The sequence below is a fragment of the Cornus florida genome, unplaced genomic scaffold (genome assembly GCF_030987335.1).
Source record: "Cornus florida cultivar Cherokee Brave unplaced genomic scaffold, ASM3098733v1 CherokeeBrave_3.0.0_Hap2_Chr10, whole genome shotgun sequence".
Lineage (NCBI taxonomy): Eukaryota > Viridiplantae > Streptophyta > Magnoliopsida > Cornales > Cornaceae > Cornus > Cornus florida.
Genome location: NW_026775580.1, coordinates 80,984,923 through 81,002,614, shown reverse-complemented (window position 1 = coordinate 81,002,614; position 17,692 = coordinate 80,984,923). Strand labels below are relative to the sequence as shown.

The window sequence follows — 17,692 nt, the reverse complement described above, 5'->3', positions numbered from 1 at the left end:
TTTTGACAAGTTATTTTACATCCCCCATCTGATGGACTCGACCTCAACCTCAACGTAGGCCTTTGCCAAACACCGAAAAAGTAAAAATACAAAAATATTTTACTTGAAAATAGAAAATATTTTCTAAAAAACATATATTTTACGTCGAAACAAACGGAGCCATAATGTTTAATCTTTACAATTATGTTCGAGAGTACTGAATCAGCTCTTTACTCTTTATAATTGAAATCGAAGTTAGTTCAAAATTTCAACTAATTTGTTTTCAGTTTTAATTTCAAAATATTTTACTTGAAAAAATAAAATATTTTTTAAAAAATATATATTTTACTTCGAAACAAACGAAGCCATAATGTTTAATCTTTACAATTATGTTCTAGAATAGTAAATCAACTCTTTAGAATTGAAATTGAAGTTAGTTCAAAATTTCAACTAATTTGTTTTCAGTTTTAATTTCAATACTATAATTCGGTAGTTTCAAACATAACAAGGAGAAAATATTAAATACCCGAGGTATGGTATCACCACATCATGATCCAAAGGCCCCAACTATCCCGAGTACTAGGGATATTTAATACTTTCTCAGTGTTAAAAATTTTGAATTTATTTAATTATTTTTTCAAAATTACATGATTTGTAAATTTAACGTTATATTTGGCCAAGGGCGGATCCAGGAATTGTCCACCCCTAAATCCGCCCGTGTTTGACAACACCTAATAGACACAATGAATTTAAAATTTAAAAAAAATCTATTAAGAATTGTCCGTTTGTAGTTGAAAATAAACCTTGAAATTTAGTGACATTTTTTCCAGACTTAAAAGATCTTAGGATTAAATATGGTCGCTTTACTTTATATAGTAAAAAACTCAAACATTCAGGTTATTGTCGTGTGAACTTGGACTATCAATCCGTATCAAATAACATGGGACTTTACCCTGTAGTTTGGTATATTCTACTTCTTTTTGGCTCTTCTTTAGAAATTTTGTTTTATTAAAACCATCCACTAATTTTAACAAAACTATTGGGGTGTGACATAGAATTGAAATTTTGAAAATGAAATAGGTAGAATTTAAAAATAATTTAATTTTTTTTTTTTTTTTGAAGAATAATAATACTTGCACCAATTTGTTGTACCGAATGTTTCTAATAAGTTATTTATGTATAGTACATGTAGGTGGAAGGTCTCACTTTTTTATTTATACCATTTATTGTAATAAATTGTAGACCTATTTCTTTTAATTAGTCTATATATACACAAATAAATAAGTGAAGCCCGAGAAAAATATTTCAAATACTTCTACCGATTTATTACACAGATATGTTAAATGTTTTTGATTAATTATTTATACTAAGTGAATTATTTGAGAAAAATATTTCAAATACTTGTACCGATTTATTACACAGATATGTTAAATGTTTTTGATTAATTGTTTATACTAAGTGAATTTAACATATCTGTGTAATAAATCGGTACAAGTATTTGAAATATTTTTCTCAAATTTTAAGGTTTCCGATCATGATAAGTAATCTAATAGTCATATGCATACGTGTAACGTGTACAATTGGGTGATTAATAATAAAATATTTCCATGTCTTTTGCCACTTCTTGGTTTGTTGTTTGTGCAATAAAAGTAGCTATCCCCAAATTAAGACAAAAGTAGAAGTAGGTGTGATACGTAAGAGAAGTTGTCTGGAATTAGCGCTTTTTCCTCTTTTAGGCAGCTCTATAAATTTTCTGTCCTGGCCAATTCCCAGGATCATTTGGGGGGACCGCAGACTTTTCTGTGTCTTTAGAATTACTCTGTTTCTCTCTCTAAAAAGGATCTAGGGTTTTCAACTGTGGGAATACACTTGTTTCTCAAACTACCTGGTAAGAACCTTCATCGTTTCCTCAACTCACTCCAGTCAAAATTCTACTAATGATTTCAAAAGCAGAGTTTTTTCTTAATTACTACTTCTTAGCTTGTAGAGCTGAATTTGCTTGCTTACGTAGTTTGTTCATTGTTTCTTTTTTTGGTATGTGTAGTTGAATTTCTTGTTGAAATGGGTCGATGACTCATGGTGCCTGTTCAGTGTTGGAAGAATTTCTTTATATGTTTGGTTTTGGGAAAACTGACAAAAGAAAACAAAAAACCAAAATTTGAAGTTTCCTGTTGTTTTGGTGTAAAAAATGAAACAATTTTAAAGTCAACTACCCTTAATTGTTGTGTAGTCTAGGTCAGCGAATGGGTTTTGGATCACTTGAAATAAAAATTGGGTTGCTAGGAAATTCTTATTATGCACTAACTCTGCAGAATTTAATCTCGTCTTATGATCCATGCTATTGATTTAGACGATATTGATTATTTTCTATATATACCTAGAAGATACTAGATACGATTGCAAGTATTGGAATGTAGAGGTCAAAATTTTCTGTGTCTAAATTTGTAATTATTTTGTTAGAAACTACCGATAATATTCATTATAACTTAATGGAAATTAAGAACAGTACATTTAGGTTCTACTAAGAAAATTTGATGTACTTATAAGTAAAGGTTAGTTGTAGAATAAGCAGTTTTTTAATTATAGGGACGACCAAGTTGTTGGTCAAAGGAAGAAAAGATATCGAATCATCACATCCAATACAATGGGGTTCTAGTGCACACCCAATTCATAAAATATGAATTATGATACAAGAAAATTTTGTTGCTGTGAAGTGTAGAGCAGACCTCAGAAAAATATTTTCTAAAACTTTCATTTTCCTCTGAAAATTAAAATTAGTTGTAACCATAAAGACTTTTGGGAAAACATACTTTAAGCTATCTAACGTATTTAATTTTCATAAAAGCTTAAAGCTGGAAGAGAAATTTAGAAGAAGATTTGTCTGGGCGCTACGATTAGTTTGTGGATCCACAAACCCAATAAACATCTTCAAGAAGGCCAAACAAACAAGAGAATCAAGTTTTTGGCAGCTCTTGATAGTACGGCAGTAACATCTAAATGTGCTAATGTCGTAGCGATTCCCAGGGTCTCTAGTCTAAAATCAAAATTACTTTTCTCCCCATCTGTGGGGATTTGGTATATCAGGGAAGCACAATTTTATATCTTAGAATTACCTGTTTATATATTAAGTAATTTTTCTTATTAAAGTATAGGTCCTCATTTGGAAGTTTAGTTTTACATGCAAGTTGCATTTGTAGCTGTTGTTTTTAATGTTTGAGTAGAGTGTAATCGTTTATTATTGGACTACTAACTTCTACTTATATGAGTACTGACGTAATTTTCTATTTTGATAATTGATAGTCATTGAAGTTGCATTGCTCTCTTGTGTTTTCCTTGGTGGGTGATCTTAACTTCAGGAATGGCGAAATTCATTTCTCACCTATAGGTAGCCTCTGAGCAAAATTCCTTAATGAGAATTGATAGTATCCAATGTTTACCCTATTTTTGTACTTTCACTTGCAGTTACTCAGAACCATTTCCACTTTTCTTTGAGCCTCTTAGTCACATTTCAGAACTATTTCCAATTTTCTTCCATTTTGCCAGCAATGATTTATTTACTAAATGCAATATGTTTCATGGATGGATATGTATATTACCAGGAAATTTCAGCAAACTGGTATATTTATGTCATTTTTAATGTTCACAAGTAAGTTGTAACCTTAGTTGGCATAGGTTTTTGGGCTATACTAGTAAATGTTGTTGAGGTATTAGATAGTGCCTGTCTCATGATATTGTGCCTTAATTGGCCAACTTCACCTAGGTAGCATATGATCTTCTAACTGTCCTGCTTTTCCAAATTTATTTTTTATTTTGTACTGTATCGGATCTGATCATTTTGTATAATATTTGTTACCTAAACCATGAAATACTCTTTACTGGTTCTTTCTCCATGTCTGTTATGTGCATGTACTTAGCAGACTGATTATCTAGATTTGAAGGTCACAAATACGACATGCACATGCATTTTTGACTTTTGAATAATAATTGAATTGTGTCGATGGTTTCATTTTTGGTGCTCTATTTTTCTTTTATCCTGGAAGTTCTCAGGTCAGATCTGACGGTTTAAGCCTGAGGTGCTGTTTTGTCTCATGTCACATGGACATAGCTGCGGTTTTGTTGTAGTTTACGCCTGGTGTATTTGTGATTTTGAACTTGGATATAGTCTCTTTCTGCTCAGCAAATAAAAAGAAAAGGAGAGGAGAGGTATTAATTAAGTACATTATTTCTCTTTATTCTTTTTGACAAGTTATATTTACTAATTTGGAGGTAAAGATAAACATAAATTCCCCTTACTTTGGAAGATTTTTTAATTTTTGTAGTTGTGAGATTATTTCTGAGACAACCCAACTTTGTTAGTAATCATTGTAATCGCTTTATATGCTCTAATTTGGGGGTTCATTGAGCTGTTTAGTCATTAGTGCTGCTATTTGTAGGATTGATTAATCTGTATAGGCATTAGTGCTACCATTTATATAATGTTCTGTTGATAATAATTTCTTTTATGTTGTTTTCTTCGCTATTATTTCATATAACTTGTCCTGTCATTCTTGCGCTTCATATTGACAAATTGGAAAATGGATGATGGCTCTGCCACTTTTCAGGAAAATGTATGAAATTTGCTGTTAATACGACAGAAGGGGCAAATTGCTCTTCTAGTAAGATGGCAACTGAAAGCCCCATTAGAATAATCGAAACAAGTGGAAAGTGGTTGCCCCATAAGGAGGCTGCAATGTTTGGAAGATCCTCATCCAACATGGACACGGAGGAGTTGGGTTCAAAGGGCGAAAGATTTCTAGGCAATGGGAGGGATGTTGTACCTAATCGAAGTGAAAGTGCACCCCCAAGTGTCGAAGGTTCATTTGCGGCTATTGAAAACCTTATGTCCCTGAGGGACTCTAGCTTGAACCCTAGATTTGGCAGCTTTGTGTCCGAACAATTTCGTGCTGATCCAGCTTATTTGCCATATCACTGTTCCAATGTCACTTTGAACCCTAGACTCCCTCCACCTCCTACCTCATTGGAGAATCGGCGTTTGGTTCATCATATTGGTAATTGGAATTTGACATCTGTTGATGACTCAGACAATGGATCCTTGCCCCTGTCTCAGAGTAACCTTCCTACTCATGAGGAAGAGTTTGATGATCGTAGGTCGACTCAACAGGCTTATGATGACTGTGCGGATAGGAGTAGTGGGTTTTGTACTGGACATGATGCAGCTTTGTCAGGCAAACGTAAAAGTTCAGTTGATTGGTTACAGGTAAAGTATGTTTCTTGTTGAAGAATTAATGAAGGTGACTTTGATGTTGTTTGACATAAAAAAAAGTAAAATAGCTCTGGGAACTTTCGTGCTAAATTAGTAGTACTGAAAACTTTAAGCAGCTGATTTTGAACTGAAATCTAAAGGCAAATTTGTCATTTCATATTAATGAAAGAATCACTGAAAGTTCTCAGTTTTCAGCGCTTTACAGGCTTATCAAACAGTTCTCTTTGTATCTAGTTTTTTAAATTACTGAACATGTGTTTTCAATTATTGCATTTTGATGTATCTTGAATGTTTGTTTCTCCATGAAGTAGTCAATTTCCCGTTTGCTACTTTCAAAAATAAAAAGACAACATTTTTAAAAAAGAAAGGACTAGCCCAGTGCACAAAGCTCCCGCCATTGCATGGTCTGGGGAAGGTCAAATGTACACAGCCTTAGCTCTGCATGCAAAGAGAATGCTTGCTGTTTCGAACCCGTGACCTCTAGGTCACAATGGAGCAACGTTACTATTCCGACATGGCCCACCCTTTTTAAGGAGTTTTTTTTCCCCCCCTCACAGATAACAATTTTCATTGAGACCATGAGGCAAACTCATAGTTGATTGATATAATCAGTAGTTGATTGTTCCTTTATTTCATCTTTTTGTATAATTGTAATGGGAAGTATATTACCTTGCAGAAAGACGATACCCATACTTCACCACCTGTATATAATCAGCCTGGTTCATTTAGCCATGGATTAGTAGAGGAAGCAGTTTATTGTGATTCTGATACCAGTTCCTTGCATAACCACTCTGTTGGCAAAGCAAATACCATTAAATTTACTCCCAGTGCAGATAATATGGGGTTATCATCGAATGTTAATTATCCAACTGCCCCTGTTTCAAGCTCACCATCTCTTGACAATACTGAGGATACGCCAGTTATGCCACCCCTTTACATAAGACATTCAAACACTATAGATGTTCATTTGGAGGATGAGGTCTCAATTAGTGGTGTTTCTGATTCAGATGTCACTCGTATTGAATCTGAAATGAAGGCTATTAATGTATCTGGCCTGCCAAATCCAGAGTGTCACAAACATCAAAAGGACCAGAGACATGACCGTCAAAATAATGTGCTGCAACAGCCGGCACGCCAACAACAAAGCCATACATTTGAAGTTCAAGGTGGCATGTCTAATATATTTTCTCAAGGAGCGAACCCCACATACATTGGCACAAATCAGTTAATTCACGGTCCATCAAACTTTTCATCAGCAGAGGCACAGCCAATACTCCAGTCTTCTGGATTATCACCTTCCCTCTATGCCGCTGCAGCATCCTATATGACTTCATTGAATCCAATTTACCCTAATCTGCAGCCATCGGGATACTTTTCTCCACAATACAATGTGGGTGGATATGTTCTAAATACCACAGCTCTTCCACCATTTGTAGCTGGATACGGTCCTCACAGTGCTAATATTCCTGTGCCTTTTGATGGTGCTGCCGGTCTGGGATTTAGTGCTCGAACTTTTGGGATTTCTTCCAGGGGAAGTGCTGCAGATGGAGTTGATGTACAAGATTTAAACAAGTTCTATGGACAACTAGGATTCGCCATGCAACCTTCTTTCACTGATCCTCTTCATTTACAATACTTTCAACAACCTTTCAGGGATGCCTATGGTGTTTCTAGTCAGTTTGATCCCTTGGTATCCAGAGATATGGTTATGGGGAACCAGGTTAGTAATTTTGACTTGCAGAGAGGGGCGGACCTTACTGCTTGCTCCGTCGATCAGAAACTGCAACATCAGGGAAGTGGAGGCCCAAGTAATCTGAATCCAAGACGAGGTGGAATTATAAGTCCTTATTACTTTGGGAGCCCTAAAAGTACTGGTCCTTTTATGCAATACCCTATATCGCCTGTTGCTAGTCCAGTTTTGCCAGGATCCCCAGTAGGTGGGACCAATTTTCCTGGAGGAAGAAATGAAGTGAGGTTTCCCCCAGTTTCTGGTAGAAACGCAGGCATATATTCTGGATGGCAAGGTCAAGGAGGATTTGAGATTTTTGATGATACCAGAACTCATTCTTTTCTTGAAGAGTTGAGATCCGGTAAAGGCCGAAAATTTGAGCTAATTGATATTGCAGGACATATTATTGAATTCAGGCGAGTTCTAACTGAGCTCAATTTTCTTTTCATCTATGTTCATTGTATTATTTTGTGAAAATAACTCTTTTTGAGTTTTGAACTTCAGTGCTGATCAACACGGGAGTCGATTCATTCAACAGAAGTTGGAAAACTGTAGCGTTGAGGAGAAGGCATCTGTTTTTAAGGAAGTTCTCCCACATGCTTCAAAACTAATGACTGATGTTTTTGGTAACTATGTTATTCAAAAGGTACCTAACTGAAATTTACAGCTTTGTTGGGTAAAAATTTCCTACCCTTCTTGCGGGTTCTCTTAGTTGCATTCTTTTCTTTTTCCTTGTCTTTGGTGAGCTACAGTTTTTTGAGTATGGGAGCCCTGAGCAGAGGAAGGAGCTTGCGAATAAACTTGAAGGTCAGATTTTGCCGTTAAGTTTGCAGATGTATGGCTGTCGTGTAATCCAAAAGGTAAGTATGATTCTTGTGGTGTATCAGTGCTCTCCTTATTTTTATCTTATTAAAAAGCAAAGCAAACGTTTGTTAAAGCGAAGGGAGATCTAGCTGGGGGAAGTAATTCATTAACAGATGGTGAATAAACAGATGACAGGACAAGACCCATATTCTATTCCTCCAATTGATTACCTTAATGTGTCTCCCTTGCACTCCTGAATTCACTCTGGAACTACCTGGAGCTAAAGAAATGGACAGACGCTTTGTGCTTGTCACTTACTGTAAAGGAGGCACAACCTATATATAGAGGATGTATACTAAATGAATATCTACTCCAACACAAAAATCCACTAACTATATCCATATATTAAAAATATGGAGTTTATTCATCCAGTCATCTATCAAAACAGATAACCAACAAGTTACTCATCAATTAAAACAGGGGCTCCTCCTCGCATTCAAAAGATCTCCCGTTCCTCTCTCTCCAAATGAACCACATCAAACAGATGACTGCTGCAAGCCATTCTTCCTACTCTTTTCTATTCGACCTTCTTCCCAGCTGGCTCACACTTTGGCCAAAGATCTAGCTAACACTTGCACCATCCCTAACAAGTTCAGCAACAGTGGGCACACTTCCCAAGCAAAATTGCTATGCAGGAGCAAATGGCCCGCCAACTGCACCCCTTTCGGAATACACTTGCTCCTCTTCACAAAGCTGTCAGTGGTAAGGTGGTTGTCATGCGCCACCGTCCACACAAGAAAATAGAGCCACCTAAGGTGACTTTTTCGTTTACCACACCCATTTCTTGAAAAGACTTATTTGAATCTCCCATGAGCACTCTGTAGTATGTATTAACATCAAACTGCCCTGTCGTTGAAGCACACCATCTCACCTCATCTACCCCTCCCCACAGTCAATCACCGTGAAGCACATAATGTTCCATCTCAAAATTTCAAAATTTCTTGTATAGTGTTAACTCTTGAATCGGTTTGACTAAAAGTGAGGAGTTGGAGCTTGGAAGGTTAGGTAACTTCCCATTTGGCTGATACCATGTGGCATTTAGAATTATGTTGCTTTTCTTTATCAATATAATTTTTTTTCCTTATTTGTAGTTTAAAATTCATAATTTTTTCTACTTGTGCATGTCTTTAGTTTCCTTTACTTTTCCTTCCTTAGAACAAAGAGCATCTCCCTAAAAATTTCTCATGTGTGAAATAACATTTATATGTAAATGATATGTGCATTCTCTTTGTAAACCGTTTTTGTTTTGTTCTTTCTTTTTTTTTTTCCTTTTTTCTTTTTTTTTTTTAATAAAAAAAAGAATAGGATTTGATCTATACGTACATATGGAAATGTTTAAAGGTTACTATTTGGCAGTTTTTTTAAAAGTGTGGAATGGTAGTTGTTGGAGAATATCAATATAGGAGTGATTAAAGCCCTTAAATCACTCCTTGACAGAAAATTGATACGAGTGAATCATGGGAGTGATTTTAGGAATCTTTCCTATATCATATTTATCACATGTTACATGTTTATATTCTTTCACCTATAAATAGAGGCGATTGTTGTATACAAAAATTAAGAGATAATATAATATAAGTGATGTAGCCCTTTGGGCTTTGTGTGTTGTGGACGTAGGGCGTAGTGGCCGAACCACGTTATAACCTTGTGTTCTTCATGTGTATTCTCATGTTTAATTTCTCTCTTCAATTTTTATATCTTTCAACATGGTATCAAAGAAGGTTTATCATACCCTCCTCTATACTCTACTCGTCTTGGATCTTCAGATCAATTCGTATCGGATCTTAGGATCAACTTGTCTCAGATCTACTTGTTTCGGACTCTCCACAACTTCTCCAACAGTAGTGATTAATGGTTTATCGAGAGCAGAAATGCCCCTTATCCTGGAATTTGGATTCTCTGAGTGCTTCTTGTGCACCCCCCTCCAGGCTCTTTGTGTATATAAATTGTCAGCTACTCGTATGTAGTATAACCACATTATTCTTGCATTATTTAACATGTGCTGTGTGTGACTGCTTGTATGTGGACTTCCCTTACGAGTATTTATTTTCTTTGTAATTTTATCTTTTCATTTATTCTTACTCGTCTTTATCTTTGGGAACGTGTTTGGTCTAGAATTTATGATCGTAGTTAGACCAGCATTACGACATCGTGTATCAGGTCATTAAGTTGTGAGCAACCATGAACCTTCTAAGTTAAGGCCTGACTTGTTGGCCCTCGCTACAAGGAGAGAACTGAGTTATGGTTCTGTTTCAAATGTAGCATTCTGGATACTCGTTGACTATAATTGACTCTAGCCATTTGTTGGTGCTTGATATATAATATCAGAATCATCATTGTAGGATCCTAGGAGGAGTGAACTATAATGTTGAACAGCTGCTCCAGCATATTGTTGCATTTGGTGTACTTGTGGATATTTGGCATATTGTCATATAATTTAAAAATATAATTCTTTTTCTTGAATCCAAGCGGAAAATATATAGTTGAGGTGGGATATTAAATGGATAATATCATTGATGTCTTGTCAGGATATAATATATACATATATATATACACACAAGAAATGAAACATGATAACTAAATATTTGGTGTAGGCACTTGAGGTGATTGAGCCGGAGCAGAAAACAAAGCTTGTCCGGGAGCTGGATGGACATGTTACAAGATGCGTACGTGATCAAAATGGAAACCATGTAATACAGAAGTGCATTGAGAGCATTCCAACAGATAAAATTGGATTTATAATTTCTGCTTTTCGTGGTCACGTTGCTACACTTTCAACACATCCTTACGGTTGCCGTGTCATACAGGTAATATAATACAGTTGAGTGGTGGAGTCCAATTCTTCTTCCCTTTTTCCCCTTCAGTCTCTGTTTTCCATTGATGACACTGAAGCAACTTTTCAATTTTGGTTTACAATAGAGAGTACTAGAGCATTGTGCGGACCAGTTACAAAGTCAGTTTATAGTGGATGAGATATTGGAGTCTGTCTGTGATCTTGCCCAGGACCAGTATGGCAATTACGTCACACAGGTTTGTTCCTTTTTTAAAAATAAACATTTTTATCTTCTATTTTATGGCTCTCAAGTTATAATCCTTTGCGTAACGTGATCTTTTAAAATGTAAAAAAAAGTGGCAGTGTATGCTCATTGTAAAGGAGAATAAGAAGAAAAATATCAGAATTCAAATTGAGCTTCAATATGTCATTGAAGATTACACTACTCCATCTATCCCCCTGAAAATCTGTTTTATTGATTGGTATAAATCTCATTTGTGTGCGAAGCCTGTTCCATAATGAAAAAGTAATGAAACAGCTGTGTTACAAGTCCCCCAAAAAAAATGTCAGAAGAAGAATCTCTTAAAAGGAGCTCATGATTTGCCCTCACCATTTCAACATATTTACACACACAATCCGCATGCAATGTAGTATATGTTTATGCATGTGTATGTATAGATTGATGTATACGCATGTATAGTTTGCCTATATATGCAAGCGTATACAAATTTAAATTATCTATACATGCAATTTTTATACACCTATAATCCCATTTGTACCCATCTACACATATATGTATATATATGCTCCTATACAGTATACACAGTTTTATTTCTACATATACTCCTGTATACGTGCCTGTCTGCAAATATGTGACATATAGGCCTACATATGCATGTATTCCTATACACACACCTAAATATACATATATGTGCCTATGCATGTTTATATTAACATTTTTACGTACCTATAAATGCCTTCATATGCACCTATCCACACCCGTGTTGCCAATATACCTATATATGCATTCCAATATACTCTTTTTCACATGCATATATGTATCTCAATGTTTTAAATAACAGTGATGACGGCCTAATAGTCATTGTGATATTTTTAGGATCTATTTATAATTGAACTTTACAAATGAGTTTGTATGATGTAGAAATGAAACTAGTTTAAATAGTTATGTATGGATGTCTTCCAATGAGTCATATACTAATTATTTTTAATTTATATACATTAAATTCCCTTACAGTTACCAATCAGTAGTTATATTTACAAGATTTGATTTCTCTTGCCTTTAAACTATCTCATCTCCCTCACAATTCTTAAAACAAGAATCCATCTTGCCCCTTTCTAATGGCCTCTGGTACAATTGATACCACTTCCCACTGCCCCAGCTAAAGCCAATCATGACTGTTCATCTCTGTCTCCTTTCTTAACCGTCAAGAGTGCAAGCATAACAAGATCAACCAACAATATTTGAAGATCTAACGTCAAACAACAAATTTAGATAGGATTTTAATATAAATAGAGTTATAAAAAGGTAATTTTCCTAAAACTTACTGACCATAGTGATCAAATGAATTGTTTCAGCTCCTGATTGAAGATCTAAGCTTAGATCTTTTGTACTATTGTTTTGGAGAGTGGATATGGTATTTAGGGTGTTCTCAGTTGGTTTACAAGCTGAAAGTGTGAAAGAAAGTTGCAAAAAAGTGGCAAATATTTTGGTATTAGGGTATTGTGGCAGTACTTATAAGTTGAAGTGGGCTATTACCGGGGGTGGAGGGAGAGAGAGAAACCGCGCCCGGTGGGGGGGGGGATGGGGGGGGGTTAATTTTTTTTTCATTTTATGGTTATTAAAGGTGGTTTGCAAAAGAAATAACTTGCGACCCCTTCAAAGACCACCCTGGCTATTACAGAGTTGTAGATCACCTGGAAGGCTATTGATGTTTATAGGAACCTGTTGGTTTGTTTTTGCCTTCCTATTCTAATTAGGTTTCTATTTTATTAGGTTTTTTTTTGTTGGCAAGTCTAGGCCTCTTAAGGAATTGTAATTTTTCTCCAACAAGGAATTGGGTTTGGGGCTCTATACATAGATTCTTAGGTTGTGGTCGAGACTTATGACTTGAGAGAGATGTAGTCTCATTAGGATTGGGTTTATGGGTAGAGGTGTAGTTACACATTGGGTAGAGTGAACATTGATATCGAGAGGGAGTCTCATGGAGAAGAACTTAGTCGAGAGTTTGTGTACGTGGTCTGGTTTTGGAAATTCTCTACTTTGTAATATTTCTACATGATTATAGGGAATCTCTTCTCATCCGCCTCATTTAATGGGGTACCTCAAAGCGGTGGGTAATGTATGTGGGTTCAAATCCCTCGCACACACTTCCAACACCTGTTCCACTTTTGGCGGACGTAGCCTTGATTTTGGATGAATCACGTAAATCTTGTGTTTTGTGTGTGATTGCTTTATTGCATTTGTTGGATCTCAATGTTTCTTCCGCTTCCACAACAATGCAAATGTTGGAAAGCTGATTTCGTGGCCCAAGGATACCACCATGTTCTCTTTTATTTTCTATTTCCATTTTTTTTAAATAGTTGGGTTTATATAATGCGTTGTCTTTGACTCTTTGTTCTATCTCATATTTCTTTTTAGAATGTACTCGGTTCTTCCAATTGTGAACCTAGATTTTATTTTCATTTCTAATTTTTAATTTTTCAAATGTAACATCCAGTTCCAATTTCTAGATGCTAATATGCCACTTGGTTGTACTGCTCACAGCATGTGTTGGAGAGGGGAAAGCTTAATGAAAGAAGCAAAATCATTAACAAGTTGTCAGGGCATATCGTACAAATGAGCCAACATAAATTTGCATCAAATGTTGTTGAGAAATGTTTGGAGTATGGTGATTCTACTTCAAAGGAAATTTTGATTGGGGAGATTATTGGGCAAAATGATGCAAATGATTGTTTGTTGGTAAGTCCTATTGAAAGCTGAACTTCAACTGTTGGTTTATAGTTACTGAGAACGCACTGCCTAAAGAAAAGAAATTGATAGTTGATCATGTGTTCCTGTCTGATCTATTAATGTTTTCAAAGTATTTTCTACAAGCTTTCTCAATATAAATAGCCTTTAATTATCTCATCTGGTTTCAATCTGTCCATTTTCCGTGAGTTATTTGTGTTCTTGTAAAAGATCTGTTTTATAGATCACTATAAGAAAAAATAATTTTTAAAGGGTTGAAAGATGTTTAAGTTCAATAGCATGGTAGCCATTTTTTTTTTTTTTTTTGATCTTTTTATTTTTGGATTAGTATATGTTAATGATGAGTGTTATCAAAATATTTACATTTTTTTTTCCTGGTAAGTACCACTCCATCAGAAGTTATTCTTTGTTTTAGTCGTGTGTACACTCTTGCCAGCCAAAAACCAAAAACATAATTGAGAGGGCAAGGACCCCTGTAAACTGCATATACTAACCGGTTGTTTTTTTTGGGCATATTTATTTGATACTTCCATATTTGATGTTGCGTGAGTGAATGCATGGGTCTGTTTTGCATCTGGTAAGACTTGCTAAGCTCTCACAGTTTATATATTTTATTTCATTTTTTTCTTTTGTCCTAGGCAATGATGAAGGACCAATATGCAAATTATGTGATCCAGAAGATTCTCAAAACATGTACTGATAATCAGCGGGAAATGTTGCTTAGTCGTATAAGTCTTCATCTTAATGCTTTGAAGAAATACACTTACGGAAAACATATTGCTGCTCGGTTTGAACAGCTATATGGAGAAGGTGTGTTCTCTGCTATATTCACAATACTGTCATGCATACATGTCCGGTATTGCTGGTGTCACCTTTCTTTTTCTTTTTTCCCTTTTTTTACCATTTTTTCTTCTGGATATCTACAATGAGATGTTTGGCATTTATGGAGATATTCTTATCTCTGGCAGGATAAATAAATTTATCTTCTGTAATACAAAAAAAGTGTCTTCAGTATTTCAATCTCAAGTATACCTGGAGCATTAGCTAATACGCCTACATAGTTGTTGCTATTTTGTCTTATACGCAGTTTTTGAATGGTCAACTACAATTTTTAAGAGGAACCTCTTCTTGTATCTTGAAACTTATTTTTTTACTAGTTTTAAATTGCTTAATTCTGAATACATGCAAAACTTATGTAAGCAATTAAGTGATGTGTTTTCAGTTTGCTTTGTAGTACTGCACCTCCACAGAAAAAGTTGGATTATTAATGCATCATCTTTAAATTATCATTTCCTAGATCATAGACTTGGTCCCGAGTATCCATGTTTTCAGATGCATTTAGTAATCATGCAAAACTGAGATTGTAACTTACAAAGAATGCTTCCACGGGCCAAGCCTCTTTAAGCTACGATAAGACCTCAATGGACTAGTTGCTTGGGCTTTTGATATAATAAGTCCTGAAGCAACTTCTTTCCTCGGAACTTTTTCTTCCTCTTTCAGTTTAGCCACAAGTCTGAGATTCAACAACCGAAATTGGACGACAAGATATACTCTTGTCATCAAAGGCCTCAAAAATAAGAGCATATAAAAAAAGGAAAAAAGAAAGACAATAGGGATCTGAGGATTTGTTTGAATTCTCAAGGGGGAAAATTAAAAATAAGAGAAGAAAAGATAATGATAAACTAGGAGTCTAGGAGAATAAAAAGGCTCAGGTTGGACGAGTGGCAAATGCTATCCGGCTGGAAACGATGGAAGTCATGAAAGCTTAGGACAACATCAGAACTATTCAATCTGGTACCAGAAATATTAAAGTTTGGTCTTTCTTTGAAATGCTTTGATGATCACTATATAAATACCCTTATATGGGTTTATACAGTATACCACCTAAGAAAAGATGAAAAGTAGATATAAAATCTTCTCATTTGCTTGGAGGCATGGTCTTTGTGGCTGTAGCCATGTTCTAATTCCATTGACGTCCTGTGTAGTGGCAATAATCCCTTGCCCTATTTGACTGTATTGTCACATTGTCATCATTTCTGGATGCATCTGGATGCAATGATGCAGCACTTGCTATTATCCGCCAATATTATGGGAGTTAAAGTTAAAATATATACATACTATTTATATATATATCAGTGCATTAAGGGATGGTGATGGAATGTGATTCTGGCGGCAAGTTGTGAATGAAACATAAGTTCAGTTCAGTGTGGTTCAGTGATGATTTGTGTCTGCTTAGAAATTTCGTAATCCAATGTCTCTCTAAATGATTTGCTGTTTGTTCTTATGCAGAAATCCAAACACCTGGATCATAATGCCAGTACCGAGGTGTCCTGCCAGCACAGCTATAGTTTGTGAAGGCATTTCATTGAAGAATCATATGGTGCAATGCAGGCACTTACAAGCCTGTTTTCAAGGCAGCTCTGACAAATTTGTCTACTTTGGAGCTTCTGCCATGAGGAGCTTCTATCATGGTAATTCGGTTGATATTGTAAATTCAGTAAATATGAATAGGATAGGATTAAGTTAAACCGCATAATAATTTTCTTTGAAGTTTGTTTTTTGTCAATCCAACTGTATACTTTAATCATGTTTGTCATGCATGTCAAATATCAAGTTAATCGGACGGTTCGATCCATGAACTGATATTTACCTTCATAATATATTAGAATAAAATTCTAATTTAAAAGTGTATATTGACCAGCCATCTGTAGTTCTCCGATTAATTTGATTTTTGGCATTGTGTGATAAATATGAGAGGGGACTTCCAATCCAACAATTGGGTTGTCAACAGATGAATCTTACATAAAGTTATGATTGGTGTAAGTTATGATTGGTGTAAATGGGTTCTCTCTGTATGTACGATATACTTCTAGACAATCTACATGTAACTTTTTATGTATAAAAGCACTGTTTTTTTTTAGAGAATTAGAGATCTTTGTTGATGCTGTGAAACTATTTACCGGATTCTTTCTTGTGGCTTTTAAAATGTATTGGAATTCATTCAATATTTTCGTCTACAATTGCATATTGAAACTAAAAGGATCTCATAAGCAAGTCCTTTGTAGTTTCATCTACAATTGTAGAGTGAACTGGAGGGTATTAATAAGGCAGTCCTGTGTCTCTGTGTATGTGTGTGTGATTTCTCACACATTCGTAAGCTTGTTTTGTCACTGAGTAATCTTTTCCGGTGACTATCAATACTGGAGCCCTATGAACTTTCTGCTGTTGGTGAAGAGCAAGGAGAATTATTGGTGCTTTTGACGTCACCTATGCAGCAGTCAGTGTTCCTCTCTCCTCGATAGAACTATGTGTATTTTTCCATGGTTCATCTTTGGTGCTTGCTCAGACTTCAGTGTTCCTCTTTCTTTGATAGAAATGCTACATTAGAGACTGAATGGTAACAATTTATATGATTTGGTATTATTGTTGAGTCTTAATTATAATGACTTCCATTTTTCAATTTTTGGAACTACACTGAAGTACTTTGACAAGGAACAAACATGAAATATATTTAATTCTAACTAGTTTTATTAATTACTTCTCTCTCTCCTGTTGCTTGCTCAACTATGTAAAGTTTCTAAATTTTGATCCCCGAGTACATTTGTTCTTTGAAATTTCTAAAACTCATCTTCCCATTTGGGAAGCATGCTTCCCCTTGTAATGAAAATAAGGGTTTAACAATATTTGACAATGAAAATAATTGTTTTAATGGGATCAAAAGAGCTCATGTGTCCAAAAAAAAATGAGGAGGAAGAAGAAGAGTTACAGCCCTCGTTAACATCATTTTAATATTTTAAAGAAGGGTGATATTTACACTCCTTTTTAATAAATGTTTCGAACTTGAATCTTTTAAGTTTTGGTAGGAAAAAATGAGAAAAGTTGGCCAATCGCCTAGTGGTATCAGTCTCTTACCTCTCAAAGGGAGGTTAGAGGGTTCAAGTATCAGAAGAGACGTGTGTGTGAGTACCAACTAGGGAAAAAAAAAAAAAATGAGAAGAGTTGTGCAAATATCACCTCCCAATATGGAGTTTAATTTTTTGGGATAGCATTTAGGAAACTTCTGTATGACTTTTAAAAGGATTCCTAAGTTGTAGT

The 17,692-nt window shown here is 35.2% G+C and overlaps 1 protein-coding gene across 5 annotated transcripts; it reads left to right on the top strand.

The window, feature by feature from the left end:
* The first annotated feature begins 1,728 nt into the window (after positions 1-1,728).
* Positions 1,729-16,522, top strand: LOC132279032 (pumilio homolog 5-like). 5 transcript variants are annotated; one of them, XM_059780950.1, is made up of 12 exons: positions 1,737-1,867; positions 3,280-3,364; positions 4,027-4,182; positions 4,581-5,236; positions 5,919-7,387; positions 7,476-7,617; positions 7,724-7,831; positions 10,430-10,642; positions 10,755-10,865; positions 13,394-13,588; positions 14,236-14,407; positions 15,887-16,522. In XM_059780950.1, the coding sequence occupies exons 4-12, from the start codon at positions 4,589-4,591 to the stop codon at positions 15,907-15,909; spliced, it is 3,081 nt and encodes a 1,026-aa protein (XP_059636933.1). In that variant the 5' UTR covers positions 1,737-1,867; positions 3,280-3,364; positions 4,027-4,182; positions 4,581-4,588; the 3' UTR covers positions 15,910-16,522. The 5 variants fall into 5 exon arrangements, with proteins under 5 accessions (XP_059636936.1, XP_059636933.1, XP_059636932.1 ...); XM_059780949.1 differs by having other exon boundaries at positions 4,020-4,182; XM_059780952.1 differs by lacking the exon at positions 3,280-3,364 and having other exon boundaries at positions 4,020-4,182.
* The last annotated feature ends 1,170 nt before the right edge of the window (positions 16,523-17,692 follow it).

Bases quoted from the DNA above. Each gene is read 5' to 3' on its own strand.
- LOC132279032 (XM_059780953.1), top strand. From the start codon at position 4,589: ATGAAATTTGCTGTTAATACGACAGAAGGGGCAAATTGCTCTTCTAGT. The intron at 7,832-10,429 runs GTAAGTATGATT...TATTTGGTGTAG, and splicing joins GCTGTCGTGTAATCCAAAAG to GCACTTGAGGTGATTGAGCC. The intron at 10,643-10,754 runs GTAATATAATAC...GGTTTACAATAG, and splicing joins ACGGTTGCCGTGTCATACAG to AGAGTACTAGAGCATTGTGC.